Genomic DNA, 12,396 nt, shown 5'->3' with positions numbered 1-12,396 from the left:
GCAGATGTCGAATATAACTCCAAGGAGCAGTAAAGAGGGGACTGCAAAATTGCAGAGGACACAGGGGGGCAAGCAGCATCTCCAACAACTTACTTCTCCTGGAACTGGAGAAATCCGGGTTTGACCTGAGGCTTGGCGTTCTCCAGGGAAGTTGTAGCCAAGGGTGAGGTTGCCAGGTTAGGCACTGATGCTGGAATCTGAGGCATTTGGGGTATGGTTGAAGCCAGCTGCTTCCAAGCTAGCAGTGTGGGGGCAGAGGGCACAGTTGCTGGGCTCGGGGTGGGCACGTCCAGGGCTGGAGCACTCGCCATGGTGGCAGATGTAGCAGATGGTGACGAAGGGCCCAGTGAAGCCTTACTGTCAGTAGTAGTTGAGAAGGGAGACTCGGAGTTACTTTTCACAGCCCCACCCTCGGTTCGGAAGTGAAAACTGCAAAGAGACAGTGCGATTTGACATGACATCAAACACTGCATATAACAAATATCAACAGAACGCCGCTGCAGTCTATAAGCAAACTAGCTGAGTGAAACCCTAAAAGGGACTCTGTGCATTTTGTGGACAGTTGTAGGGCCCTCTGAGAAGATCTGTGAGGAGAAGGGAATTCATTAGGTGGGGTGGAGTCAGAAAGGTGTAATAATGTGTTAAAGTCAGAGCAGCGCGAGAATGGCTGCAGCCAGAAGATCGGTACAAGTGAGGGTTGCTTCCCATGGCTGGTGAGAAGCCAGTCATTTGTAGTAGTGAACTACAGGGAAGCATCCAACTCCAAAGACCAACTGTGCTGACAGATCCTCCTACCCTAAACTTCATCACATCCCCTTCCCTCTAAACCTCATCGGACACAGCCATGCGGCCAGCTACCAAAGGCCACACTCACTCTTTCTTCAGGCTGATCTTCCTTTGCCTTTAAAAGGAACGTGCCATGGGATTAAGCTACAGATTATGTCCTGTACAAATTAATTCTACAGAAAATTTGCAGCATCCCAGCCTTCATCTGATAGTTCCTCACTGTGTCAATGGGAGCGTATCTCATCTTCATTCTTCACACAGGAGTCACCTGGAGCTGAGCATGCTGCACAGCTGCTGTTACAAGACAGGCCATGACACCTAGTTCTGGCTACCAACGCCTGGGCTGTCTGCTGCTTTCCAAAATGATGTAAGAGTTTACAACACAGAATACTGCAAGGTGAGCAGGAGGTTGCTGTCGAGCTGGACGCTTTGTTTCCTTTCAAGAGCCTTACCTATATGGTGCCAACATCTTAAAGCCACATGAATAAAGGGTTAGAGGAGGCTTGTTAAAAAAGATTTGTCATGACAGGAAAAATAAAATGCTTTCCATACTGCAGTGACGGGAAGCTGTCTGCTCTACAACACGTCCGCATCCAGCCTCAACAGTTGGGGTTTACAGGCTCCTTTCCCCCCTCACATTCTGTACTTTCTTTGTATCTGGTGTACTTGTATGCTGAGAAATATGGGTCTCCTTGAACACACCATCAAGTAGGCTATGGAAAAACACAAATGTCCAATTCTCTACCTTGCCAGTGCTGCACAAGATGTCAGTCACAAGCTGTAATGCTACAGCATGATGGAAAGTACATCCATGATAGTGAGGTGGCAAAGTCTGAGGCTTCAGCAAATGAGGACAAACCCACGTGCTGCAGCCGTGGATGCAGAAACAAAGGAAGAAAATTTGCTTACCTTCAGGAGGCCTCAGGCAGGCAGGGATCTCCAGTGAGATACCCTCACCTCCACTGCCAGCCCTTAAAATGAGGGCTGGGAAGGGGTGGATCCTGGCTCCAGCCCTTCTGGTCACTCAGTGCATTTGCATGCAGCTGAGCTCCCTTGGGTCAGCCCTGCCTTCCCACCAGGTGCTCAATCACTGGTGCAAGCCATGACTTGGCATTTCCGCTACACAAACAGAGCACATTTATTGTGAAACAAAATCGAAGAGGACACAGTGTTCTGCAGAAACTTTAGCTGAGCACATTTACACAGGGAACGAGGGGATGCCCAAATGGCTGCTGCAGGACTGCTCTGTGAGGCCTCCCCTCCTGCGCCGCGCGGTTCCCAAAGCTGGAGCTCCCCTACTCACTTGGCGTGCTTGATGGCTCCATCCAAAGTGCTGAAGAGGGCACCGCACTCCTCCACGACGCAGTGGAAGTGCACCTTGTGCAGGAAGTCGCACTGCGCATCGCAGAAATCCTTGGTTCCAAACCTGGCCAAAGCAAACAAACAGGCATCTTACACAGGGCCCCAGGAGAGAAGCGGTGTTGGAACAGACATGGAAGAAATGTTTCTTTTTGTTTCTCAACTCTAATAGCATCATTTCTCATGTCACCGTCCCTCCTGCACAGACTGGCATTGCTGTTGGATCACGGCTGGTTGCACAGATCTGAATACAGAGAACTTTTCCTCAATTGAGTCCTTCTGACTGAGGAACTCGCATTCACTTTTAGTAAGAGTAAAATACAGAACAAATCTGATAAAAAGATGAAAAACCATCAGTGTTGTTGAGCATCTGTGTACACAACTCAGAGCAGAGGGGAAGATCAAAGGTTAGTGAACCTGCCTGAATTTATTGGGAGTAGCAAAAAGAATTGAGCAAGGGAATCTAGGTCCAGAACACTCCCACCCAACATGCATACTGGCAACAATAGGCTATCACACAGATGGGAGAAACAGGAGAAACAAAGCATCACCTACACAGCAATTACAGCCTAATATGCAGAGAGAATCGTAGAGTCCCTAAGTACACATCTACAGTACATCATCTAAAGCCATCTCAGAGGAACTGGTCAAGAGGAGAAAAACAAGCAAGAATGGTTTCACTGCTCATCACTGCTGAGATTCTCCAAACTTAATGGCAGCAGCACAGTACATGTGATTTCAGGAAACTTCAGAATGGAGAAATCAAGTGAAAAATGCTGGCAGGAAGGATCTGAAACTTAACAGGGGAATCTTGCATAATTAAGGTACAACAGACTACAATTGCTCTGATGAGCAGGAAAGCAAGAAACAAACAGCAGCCTGCGTGGTCCCAGGGGAAACCTCCTAACAATCTGAAGGTAGAGAAAGAAGAAAGAAAAAATAAAAAATCATGTACTGGAGATGAAAAGGCCAGTGGATGTAGAACACATGCAGTCAGTTAAGGCTCGCAGGGAGAAGATGGCAGAAAGTAAAGGTATGATAAGAGAAGAGATAAGAAACCAAGTTACTGCAAGCTAAAGGGCTTCTTTTATCAAGGTCGAGAGGTTTTGTACTTAAAAAAAAAAAGCCTGATAAATATGCCAGGGAGGTGATGAGTCGAAAACAGCCGCCTTATAAAATATGCTTTGGACAAGGAAACTAAAGACAAGACAGACAATTAGGGCTGAAATGAAGACCTCCTAGAAGAGCAGATAAAGAGACTGGTTGGAAAATATAAATATGTACAAATCAGCCAGCCTGGATGATGCATGTCCTGAAGCGCAATGGAAATTAACTCACAAACTGATTGCATTACTATTTGTTATTTTTTAAGCCATAGAGAAGAAGGAGATACTAGAAAACCGGAGAAAAAAAAGCCAACCAAAAACCAACCAAACAAATCTGGGCACTGATTCTTTGAAAAGAGGAAAAGACAAGTGATCTTTGGCAATTATCATACCTCTAGTCTTAACTTCTCCTTCCAGTAAAGTAATGGAACAAATATTAAGAGGGAGGAGAAAATCATTAAACATCTAGAGGATAAAGGAACCACGAGCAATAAACAGCATCGGGATTATAAAGAATAAATCTTACTAGACAAATTTAATTGCTTTTTTTGATAGAATTACAAAATTAGTGGATGAAGGGATGCAATATATTTGGATTTTAGTAAAGCGTTTTGATACAGTCTCGCATATGCTTAGAATTAATTCAAGTTGGCTTGGATGGGAAAACAACCACATGGATTGAGAACTGGCTGAAGGACCGTAAACAAAGGCTAATGACAAACAGCTCCGTATCGAGCTGGGAGGAGGCATCTTGTGAATGCTGCAAGGATGACTTTGGCTAGGTGTGAGCTTATTTAACATCTTCATTAGCAGTCTAGGAGAAGGAGTAAATAGCGGCTAATGAAATTCACAGAAGATACTAAACTGGGAGGAGTTGGCAACACCAGTGCTGGAGGAGAGAAATAACACAGAGAAGCCTTGCAAGACGTGGAGGAAGGTTCCAATCTGACAGTCATATTTGGAGAAAACAGCTAATCCATCTGGGGGGTGAGGAGAGTGTTTTTATACATAGAGGACTCATAAGAACAACCTTACCAGTAATCATGTCTAGCAGTTGGTGGTAAGCATGATACATATACATAATGAAATAGAGATGTAAACAAGGTAGCACAGTTTTGAGCTGCACGTATGGGGCAGGAAGCTTGTTACACGTCTGTTGTGGTGACACAGGAGCGGCAGCCCAATTCTGCACCCACTGAGGGAACAGCAAGAACGATGACAACAGCAACAACATGATCAGCAGGCTGAAGGGACTGATTTACAAAGTCAGATTAAAGGAAGTAAAAGCTTCATTAAATGATATGCTAAAAGTCTGTGACTATCTGAAGGGGGTGAACTCCAATTCTGGCGAAGAATCATCCGCTGTAGTTCAAGGGGATATAACTAGAACTGCAATAAAATCATGGAAAGGGAAATTCAGGCAGCACACCATGAAGAAAGATCCTGACAGACAAATGCATTACATGGTAGAATTATGCTCCCAGAAACAAGAGAACAGCTTGGCATAATTAAAACTAGACTGGACAAAATGTCTGCAAGTGGACTGCGGGGAAAGATCTCATATTGGCCAGGGGCAGATGGGACTAGAGGACCTTCTAGTCTTTTCCATCAAAGTCTGTGATTTTCAAAGTGTCCACAGGCATTTGTAGGCAACTATCTGTGTCAGAGCACCAACAGATATGTGTCTGCCTGGGTGTATCTGTGTATGCTCAAAGCGTGTGTCTGTCTGGGCATGTATGTGCCTGTGTCCGTGTGTGGGTGAGTTTTGTATCTGTTCCATTTTCCTTTCAAGCCTTGTTGTCTGCAAGAAAAACAGCACAAACCATGCAGTTCCCATACCTCCTTGGACTCCCTGTTTTGCCCCACTCCTACGATCAGATGGAATTCCACAGCATTTTCAGGCTTATATACTCCATGCCTAACAACTAAATGGGGTCTAACAGCGATCCGGAGGTATAAGCAAACTACCGTTGGTGCCCAGCTCTTGCAGACTGGAAAGTGAAGAGGAGCTAAGGAGGTGCTGTGGCAAACAGTGCTAAGTGAAGGTCTGAGAACTCGGCATTCAAGTGCGGACTAATGAGCCAGACACCTTTCAAAGGAGATCATTTCCCTTTCCTCTGTTCCCAGTCCCATGCCCTCCTTACCGGCGCAGGTACATCTTCCACGGCTCAGAGAGCTTCTCCTGGACAAGCGCCTTCACTGCCTTGCCCAAGTACTGCGTCGGCTCCCCAGCCCCAGCCTGGCTGCCATCTCCTTCTGTCTTAATGTTCAGCAGGTTGCCAAGGCTGGCACTGGTCTTGGACATCTGGAACAAGAACACACACACTGCATCAAACCCAGCTTGCAGCTGTGGACACTGCTGGTCTGGGCAGTTTTGGGACAGTCCCATGGAAAGCTGTGCCTTCAAAGAGAGAAGACAAGAAGTCTGCGCACGCTGCCCCAACTCATCAGCACAGCTCAGGAACACTTCACTCTTGGGCATCCTCCCCCCAGCTGTCACAAAGTACATGGCACCCATCTGGTATTCATGTCTCCTGTGTGAAGAAATGAAGCATCTGTGCCACACACTGCAGAACTGAGGTGAAGGGAGACAGGCCCTGTTTGAGTATGGAGAAGGTGCACAGATGCTGGTGCAGTCTGAATCAGTAATAACCCAACACAGCTCCTACAAAATGCTGGGCTCTGGGTGCAGAGGTAGAAGTGATAGGCTCTCGTTCACCCAGAATCACCTCACCCTAGCTGCAAGGATGACTCTTTATTGAAAGGGACCATCAGGAATTTATGTGGAAGAAAATAATTATTTTTTTTTTTAAATCTCAATTGTGAAAAAAATTCTGGGCCATAAAAGTCCTCAGCAAATTCTTACAGATTTCACTGAAAAACCTGTTTCACTCTCTGTGCTCAGTGTGCCTCGCTCACAGCGCAGGAACAGACCCACAACACTGCGTGGAAGGCTTCAAACAGATTCTGCACTGAGAAGCCTTGGAGGTGTGGGATGAAAGGAGGACATTTACTCCAGAGTGCTGGAGAGAAAATGTTCTTTCCTAGCGAATGCACGGTTCCCCAGGCCAGGTCCTGCTTTGCTGCTCTCTCAATTACCTCCAGTAACAACACTGAAATTCACAGTGTGAATAAAATCCAGGATTAGACCTAATACTTGCACTATGAACTCCACCCACTTCAGGATCTCAAAGCCCTTTATAAATATCAGTTAATTAAGCCTGACAGCCCCCCTAAATAAACTGCAGCACGCTACAGGAACCCTGGCTGCTTGAGGCTCCTTAATGCCCCCTGAAGGTAAAGCCCCTGCTGCTCTGTGCAGACTGCAGCTCTTTATGGCTGAAGGCAGGTATTCAGCTTGTCTTTTTTTCCTTGGTGCTGGCCATTCAATTTCTGTAAAGGGTTTTTTTTGTTGTTGTTTTTTTCCTTGACAATTAAGCAAGGTTTCCTCTACCAAACTGTGCAGCAAGCACGGTGCGTTCCTGAGCACACAGAGCTTAGGTCTGCAACCCTCAGCTTGGAACGGGCTGCTTCTCACCAGTGGCTGCTTTATGTCATCTTTTAATCCCATTCCCACCTTAAAAAAAAAAGAACAAACCTCAAGAACTGTGTTGTGTACCTATGCTGCACTCATTCTGCACCACATAAATAATCCTCACGTTGTGCTGCAAACCTTTGTGCCGTACCTCTGTGCAGGGCTGTGACACAAACAAATGCTTATTTCTAAACACAGAATTTCAAGTGAAATATCTTCTGGAAGATATCTCCCTTTGCTCAGGATCCCCAGCAGCAGATGTACTAAATACACGTATTCACTAGAGAAAGAACTGCATATTTGGAATCACTGAAAGGAGGGCACGCAGAAAGGAAACTATGTTTAAAAGGGACCACCAGAAATCCAACAGAACAGAACCAGTGGCGAAGGAAAAGTGGTGTAAAGGTAAAGGTAGGAATGAAACAACACGGGAAAACATGTGATGAAGTAAGAAGGAAAGGAGCTGAGGCTACCAAAGTCACTCTGCCCTCTCCTGAGGGTTATATGGCCTCGATGCACGCAGCGCCCAGAGCCCAGGGGATGGCAATTGCTATGCCTGTAAAACCTATCGCAGTGGAATATGAAGGCAAGGCTCAAAGGCGGCCCTGATCTCTAATGCAGTTGTACACAACAGGAAAATTCATCTTTGTACAGTAAAATTTATCATGTGAAAGGGAAATATATATTGGAGATGATGTATAATTTAAGGAAAAAGTAAGGAAAAAGAAACCGTGCATTACTTAAAATAAATATTCTACAACATGGTAAAGTGGGCTCTGCTGGACACCATTATTCACACCAGAAAGGCAGCAATTGATGATTCCAGCTCAAAACTTGTAATTTTTTTCTTCTTCTCTTCCATAAAAACAAACGATTCTCCCCTCCCCCATGGAAAGAAAATGTTTTCAAGTTAAAAAAAAAAAGAAAAAAAGAGTAACTATAAAAAGAGAGCAAGAGAAGTTGCCAGGTTCTGGGAATAAAAATGGGAAAAAAAAATCTTTCAGAGCCCTCCTCCATCTAGAAAGGATGAAAAAAAAGGTGTCAGAGGCTGCAATATATTTCTTCAGCCAGTTCATTAAATTAATTCGTAAGCAGTGGCTCTGAAATTATACCCGATGAAAAATGGTCTCAAAATTTAAATGGTACAAACTCATCTTATTAGAGGCAAAACATTAAAAAACAAACGCATCTCTTCCCCCCTCCCTCCCCGCCATCGCGGCTTTAATTTCTCTTGGTGGGGGGAATGAAAGGCGTTTGATGGATGGCTCTTACCTTATTCATAAGCGAGGATAAAAGAGATGAATTTGCCGAGACTGTGTGGCCATTTGATTCATTACTGGAACACACAAACCAACAGGGTTTAGTTAAGATGTGCACAGAGACCGTGAGCACTGAGATCAATCCTTCTCCCTTCAAGCTGCCTCACTCCTCACCTGCTGCATCCAGAGGAAGAGAATGATGCCCACCCTCCCTGGGGCAGGCCAAACTCTTCCTCGTGATAGCCAAGATGGAGACCCAGAGGTTCCAAGTTTACTGAATTGCTCTTTCACCTATTAAACAACCCAGACCTCTTCCCCCAGTTCCCCACACCATCGCCTTTTTTTATCAGCTAACTCACAGCCTTTGTCCTGATAGAACTAGGGGGGCTGCTGACCAAGGACTCACACTGCCAGAGGCACAGCCCCTCTGCAACAGCAGAACAAGGAAGGCCCCACATCTTACAGCCACAGCTGCACATGCAGAAAGGCAATCCTGGCATTTGATAAGAAACCAGGAGTAGTTGCAGCTGACTGCAATTGCTTGGGTCCTTATTTGAGGTTTGCTTAAATACAGTAACGGAAGAAACACATCAAGGGTCAAAGTGGAGCAGGCTTGGTTATCCATTAAGGTTGGAAAAGACCACTAGGATCACCGAGTCCAACAGTGAACCCATCCCCACCAAGCCCACTGACCCTGTCCTACAGTGCCACATCTGCAGTTCTTGAACACCTCCAGGGATGATGACTGCCACTTCCCTGCAGGCCCTGTGTCAACACAGGGCAATCCCCAAGCTCTCCTATTCTGAGGTTTTGGACAAGTAGGACTGAGTCTTTGAGAGGCAAAACACACAGCTGTGGGTTAGCACAGTTCACCGGTTTGTTCTGTGTACCCAATTGGGACAGTCCCAATTGCAGACCCAATTCACTGCCCTGCTGCACTGGTGCAGAAGTTCCTGCAACGTGTGGTGCAGGAGCAGCCTTCAGCCCACTGGCATGCAGATCTCAGTAAGTAAAAGAACGGCTTTGTCAGTGGTTTTTCTGAGAGGAACACACGAGGTGAAGCTCTTGTCATACAGCGCTCATGAGCCCCAGGAACCAGGTGGGGAACACACGCCTGAGGGGCAGCACAGCGAGCCTCCCTGCCTCCAGCTTGGGTGTCTAACTAAGCTGCTGTGCAGCCTGAGCACTGCAAAGCGTTGCGTCCCCTTGGGCTACAGGTACAGCAAATTCTCAGAGCTTGGTGCTGCAGAGAAGTAAGTGCGCTGCCTCTGCACGTCACTCACCCGTGGTCCTTGACACTCAGGTCCAAGCTGTGCTCCTGCAAGGACTCCTGCCCACTGGCAGAGGATGATCCCATGGCCTCTGCTGGCTCTTGCTTCACCTGGACTGGGTTGAACCGCCCGGGAGCTGCTGCTTGTCCATTTCCTGCTCGAGAGAGACATCGAGATTGAAGGGAAAAGTGGAAATGGAAGAAGCAGGCCTGAGATGGGCAGCAAATAAAAAAGTTGGATCGCTATCAGAACTGCACAAATGGAAAAAGCACAGAAAAAAAGAGTGGGGGGAGGGAAGTGCCGGGATTGCTGGTCAGCGTTTATTGCCGAGCTGACATGATAGGTTCTGACGTCCACTCCAGTGTGGAAATTCTTCAAGTGATAATTATTGCAAAATTATGTCAAAGTTGTCCAGGCTATGGGCCCTTTAAAGGAGAAGGGCGGAAGGAGCGTGGGGGAGACCTGATTCTCTGCACAAACTGTCATAACTAATTTGCGGGGCTGCCTCTTAAGCGTTTATTAAAGACTCCGTTAATGCTGAGGCAATGTGGCAGCTTTCGACTGCCGGCCAGGCCCCGGCCCCGGCCCCAGTCCCAGCGTTGCCGTAGCGACGGCCGGGCGCCATCGTGCCTCCCAGCAGGAGCATCTGCCCGCCGGGCGGCCACTGGGCACGGCCCGACCCACAGCTGGGGGACCGGGGGGCACGGTGCCATGCCTGTGGCACGGAAATGCAGATACAAAGAAAGGAGGAAGAACCGGAGAACAAATTCAAGGGACAAAAATTAAGGAGAGGAGCAAAGAAAAAAGGAGGGAAAAAAAGTTGCTGACAGGAACATGTCTGCGGAGCTTTCTTCCACAATCCCCAAGTGACTAAAATATTAATTTGCCCTCCGGCAGTACAGCTGACGGCAAGCCGCTTCTCAGCCAGCAAGTGGCATTTTATTAAAAAATAAAGGAAAATAGTTCCCTCCATGACCTTTCTCTGCTTTAGGAAACAATTTTTCAAATCATAATTTCAAAAGCATGGCGCAGATCCCCTCCCCTTTCAGCAGAGCGCCTCGTCCCACGCTCAGGAGCGGTGCTGACAGAGCCCAGCTCAGGCCCAGGGGGCAGCGCCGTGCTGGGTGCTGCCAGGCGGAGCCCCCAAACCCACACTGCTGATCGTGGTCAGCAGGAGGCCATGGGGGGCACCTGGTGCTCTGCTGGGAGCCCCCAGGCCTCGGCCTAGGCGGCCGCACGCCCCATTCGCTCGGCCATGCAGATAGCCAGGCTCCACGGGAAGCCATGCCAAGACTGCCTCGGAGGGTTCCCTTCCTCCAAGGGTTAGCTGCCATTCAGGGGTCATCTGCACACGACAGAATTTCTTCTCCCAGAGCTGCTCCTTTATTACTCCCTTCCCACTCCCAGGGGGCCCCTCATTCTCTCCTCTCCGGATCATCAGGCACGCTTGTTCCTCCCACTGCTAGGACAACCGATGATGGCAACTCACCTGCTTCGAGTGCCACAGAGGGCTTAAGTGCAGCCGCTGCCAGCCTGGCCATCATCGGGGAGATTAACCCCTTGCTAGCAGAGATCCTTTCCATTATGGATGCCACTGGAGCTGGAGAAGAAGTAGCTGAAGGCTCACCGGATCCTGAGATGGCCTGGGGTGAGGAATCTGTGGGAGCAGATGATGTTGGATTGGCGCCAGATGAACCAGCAGTCATCAGGTTAGCGGAGCTGGCGGGAAGCGGTGTGGAGACCCGGCTGGGGATGATGGGGAAGAAGGATCCAGCCGCTCCAGGAAGTGCTGAGTTGGAGAGCGCCAGAGCCAAGGGAATATTGCTGGGAAGAGCCTGGGAGAGCAGGCCGGAGATCTTGGTGGCTGGTGTCATGCTGTTGGCAGGCTTGCTGACCTGTGAGGAAGCAAGCTCAGCAGCAGAGGAGGGTGCAGCTGGGACTATGAGAGAAACGGAAGACTGCTGACTGGTGGGAGAGGCACTCAGGCTGGAGTTCTTTGAGCTCATTGCAGAGAAGTCAATAAGGTCGTCATTACTGGACTCCTCTTGCTCGTTATCCTTGGGTCCTAGGAGAGAGGCAGGCAGGCCCAGCACTCCTGAGCTGCGGATGTGCCGGCGCTCATGCTTGCGTTTGTGGGAGGTCATCTGGCTGGTGGAGGTAAAGGTGAAGCCACAGCCTGCCCTTATGCAGTGAAAGTGGTTGGTGGCCTTGCTGTAGACACAGCCCTCATACTTGCATTCCTCATACTTGTAGAACTTCTTGAAGCCATCCTTGGCATAGGCATCATCTTTGATGTGGTAGCTCTTGTGCTTCTCAATGTCACACTTGTTCTTGAAGGTGAAGGTGCACCCAGGTCGCCTGCAAGGGCATCGAGGAGGAGAGAGTGGTTGCCGTGTGGGCCAGGAGCACAGTGCAACTGCTGTCACATGCCACCCTCTGGGACAAGGACTGCAGGCAGTATGAGGCAGTGGCCCTGGCTACAAAGGGGCTGAAGAGTTTTATGTAAGTTAACCTGCAACGCCAAGTCAAGCAAAAAGTGCTGCTGTGTGAGACAGCTTGGCAGCCATCCCCACTCTGAGGAACAGCCAGGATAACGTGGGGATGCGCCCAGTACTGCAAGTGCCAACCGAAACAGAGGCTAAAGAGAACTAAGGTACCAACTACGTTTTTCCACTCTTCCTGAGAACATGAGAAATCAATAGAAGAGCGTTTGTGTACGGAAGGTAGAGTCTGGCTCTGAAAGGGATGAGCTGGCTGGAGAGAACTCTAGCATGAAAGTGCCATTAGCAGTATATTAGTGTCCCCCTGAGTTGAACTCTGGCATGAACTGAGCACTGTGATCTCCTTCCCAAATGATTCCTGGATGTCTTTTCTTTCTTTCCTCAGATCACCACAGACAAGCCACCTGTGTTCTGTGCTAAGATCCTGGCAATCACATCTGCCCTGGAGCGTGAGCCCTCTCAAGAGCAGCACTGAGAAGGCCACACCAGGGAAGAGTCAGTCCCTGTGTACTCTCCTGAATTCCTGACTTGGCAGAAGGAGGCAAACATCCATCTGCCTCCATCTCAGAGGCAGGATCC

The 12,396-nt window shown here is 48.3% G+C and overlaps 1 protein-coding gene across 1 annotated transcript in view; it reads right to left on the bottom strand.

Moving 5' to 3' along the window:
* The window catches only part of CASZ1 (castor zinc finger 1), a 74,325-nt gene that overhangs the window by 16,447 nt on the left and 45,482 nt on the right, over positions 1 to 12,396 (bottom strand). Inside the window, exons 8-13 of the mRNA XM_042883451.1 lie at positions 10,806 to 11,674; positions 9,329 to 9,470; positions 8,059 to 8,122; positions 5,396 to 5,556; positions 2,090 to 2,212; positions 94 to 429 (exon numbers count right to left, since the gene is read on the bottom strand). Coding sequence (XP_042739385.1) covers positions 94 to 429; positions 2,090 to 2,212; positions 5,396 to 5,556; positions 8,059 to 8,122; positions 9,329 to 9,470; positions 10,806 to 11,674 — 1,695 coding nt within the window. The remainder of the gene's footprint in view (positions 1 to 93; positions 430 to 2,089; positions 2,213 to 5,395; positions 5,557 to 8,058; positions 8,123 to 9,328; positions 9,471 to 10,805; positions 11,675 to 12,396) is intronic.

Source organism: Lagopus leucura, unplaced genomic scaffold, assembly GCF_019238085.1.
Source record: "Lagopus leucura isolate 7727_CA_CO unplaced genomic scaffold, USGS_WTPT01 Super-Scaffold_100037, whole genome shotgun sequence".
NCBI classification, from domain to species: domain Eukaryota; kingdom Metazoa; phylum Chordata; class Aves; order Galliformes; family Phasianidae; genus Lagopus; species Lagopus leucura.
This window is presented reverse-complemented; position numbering and strand designations above follow the sequence as displayed.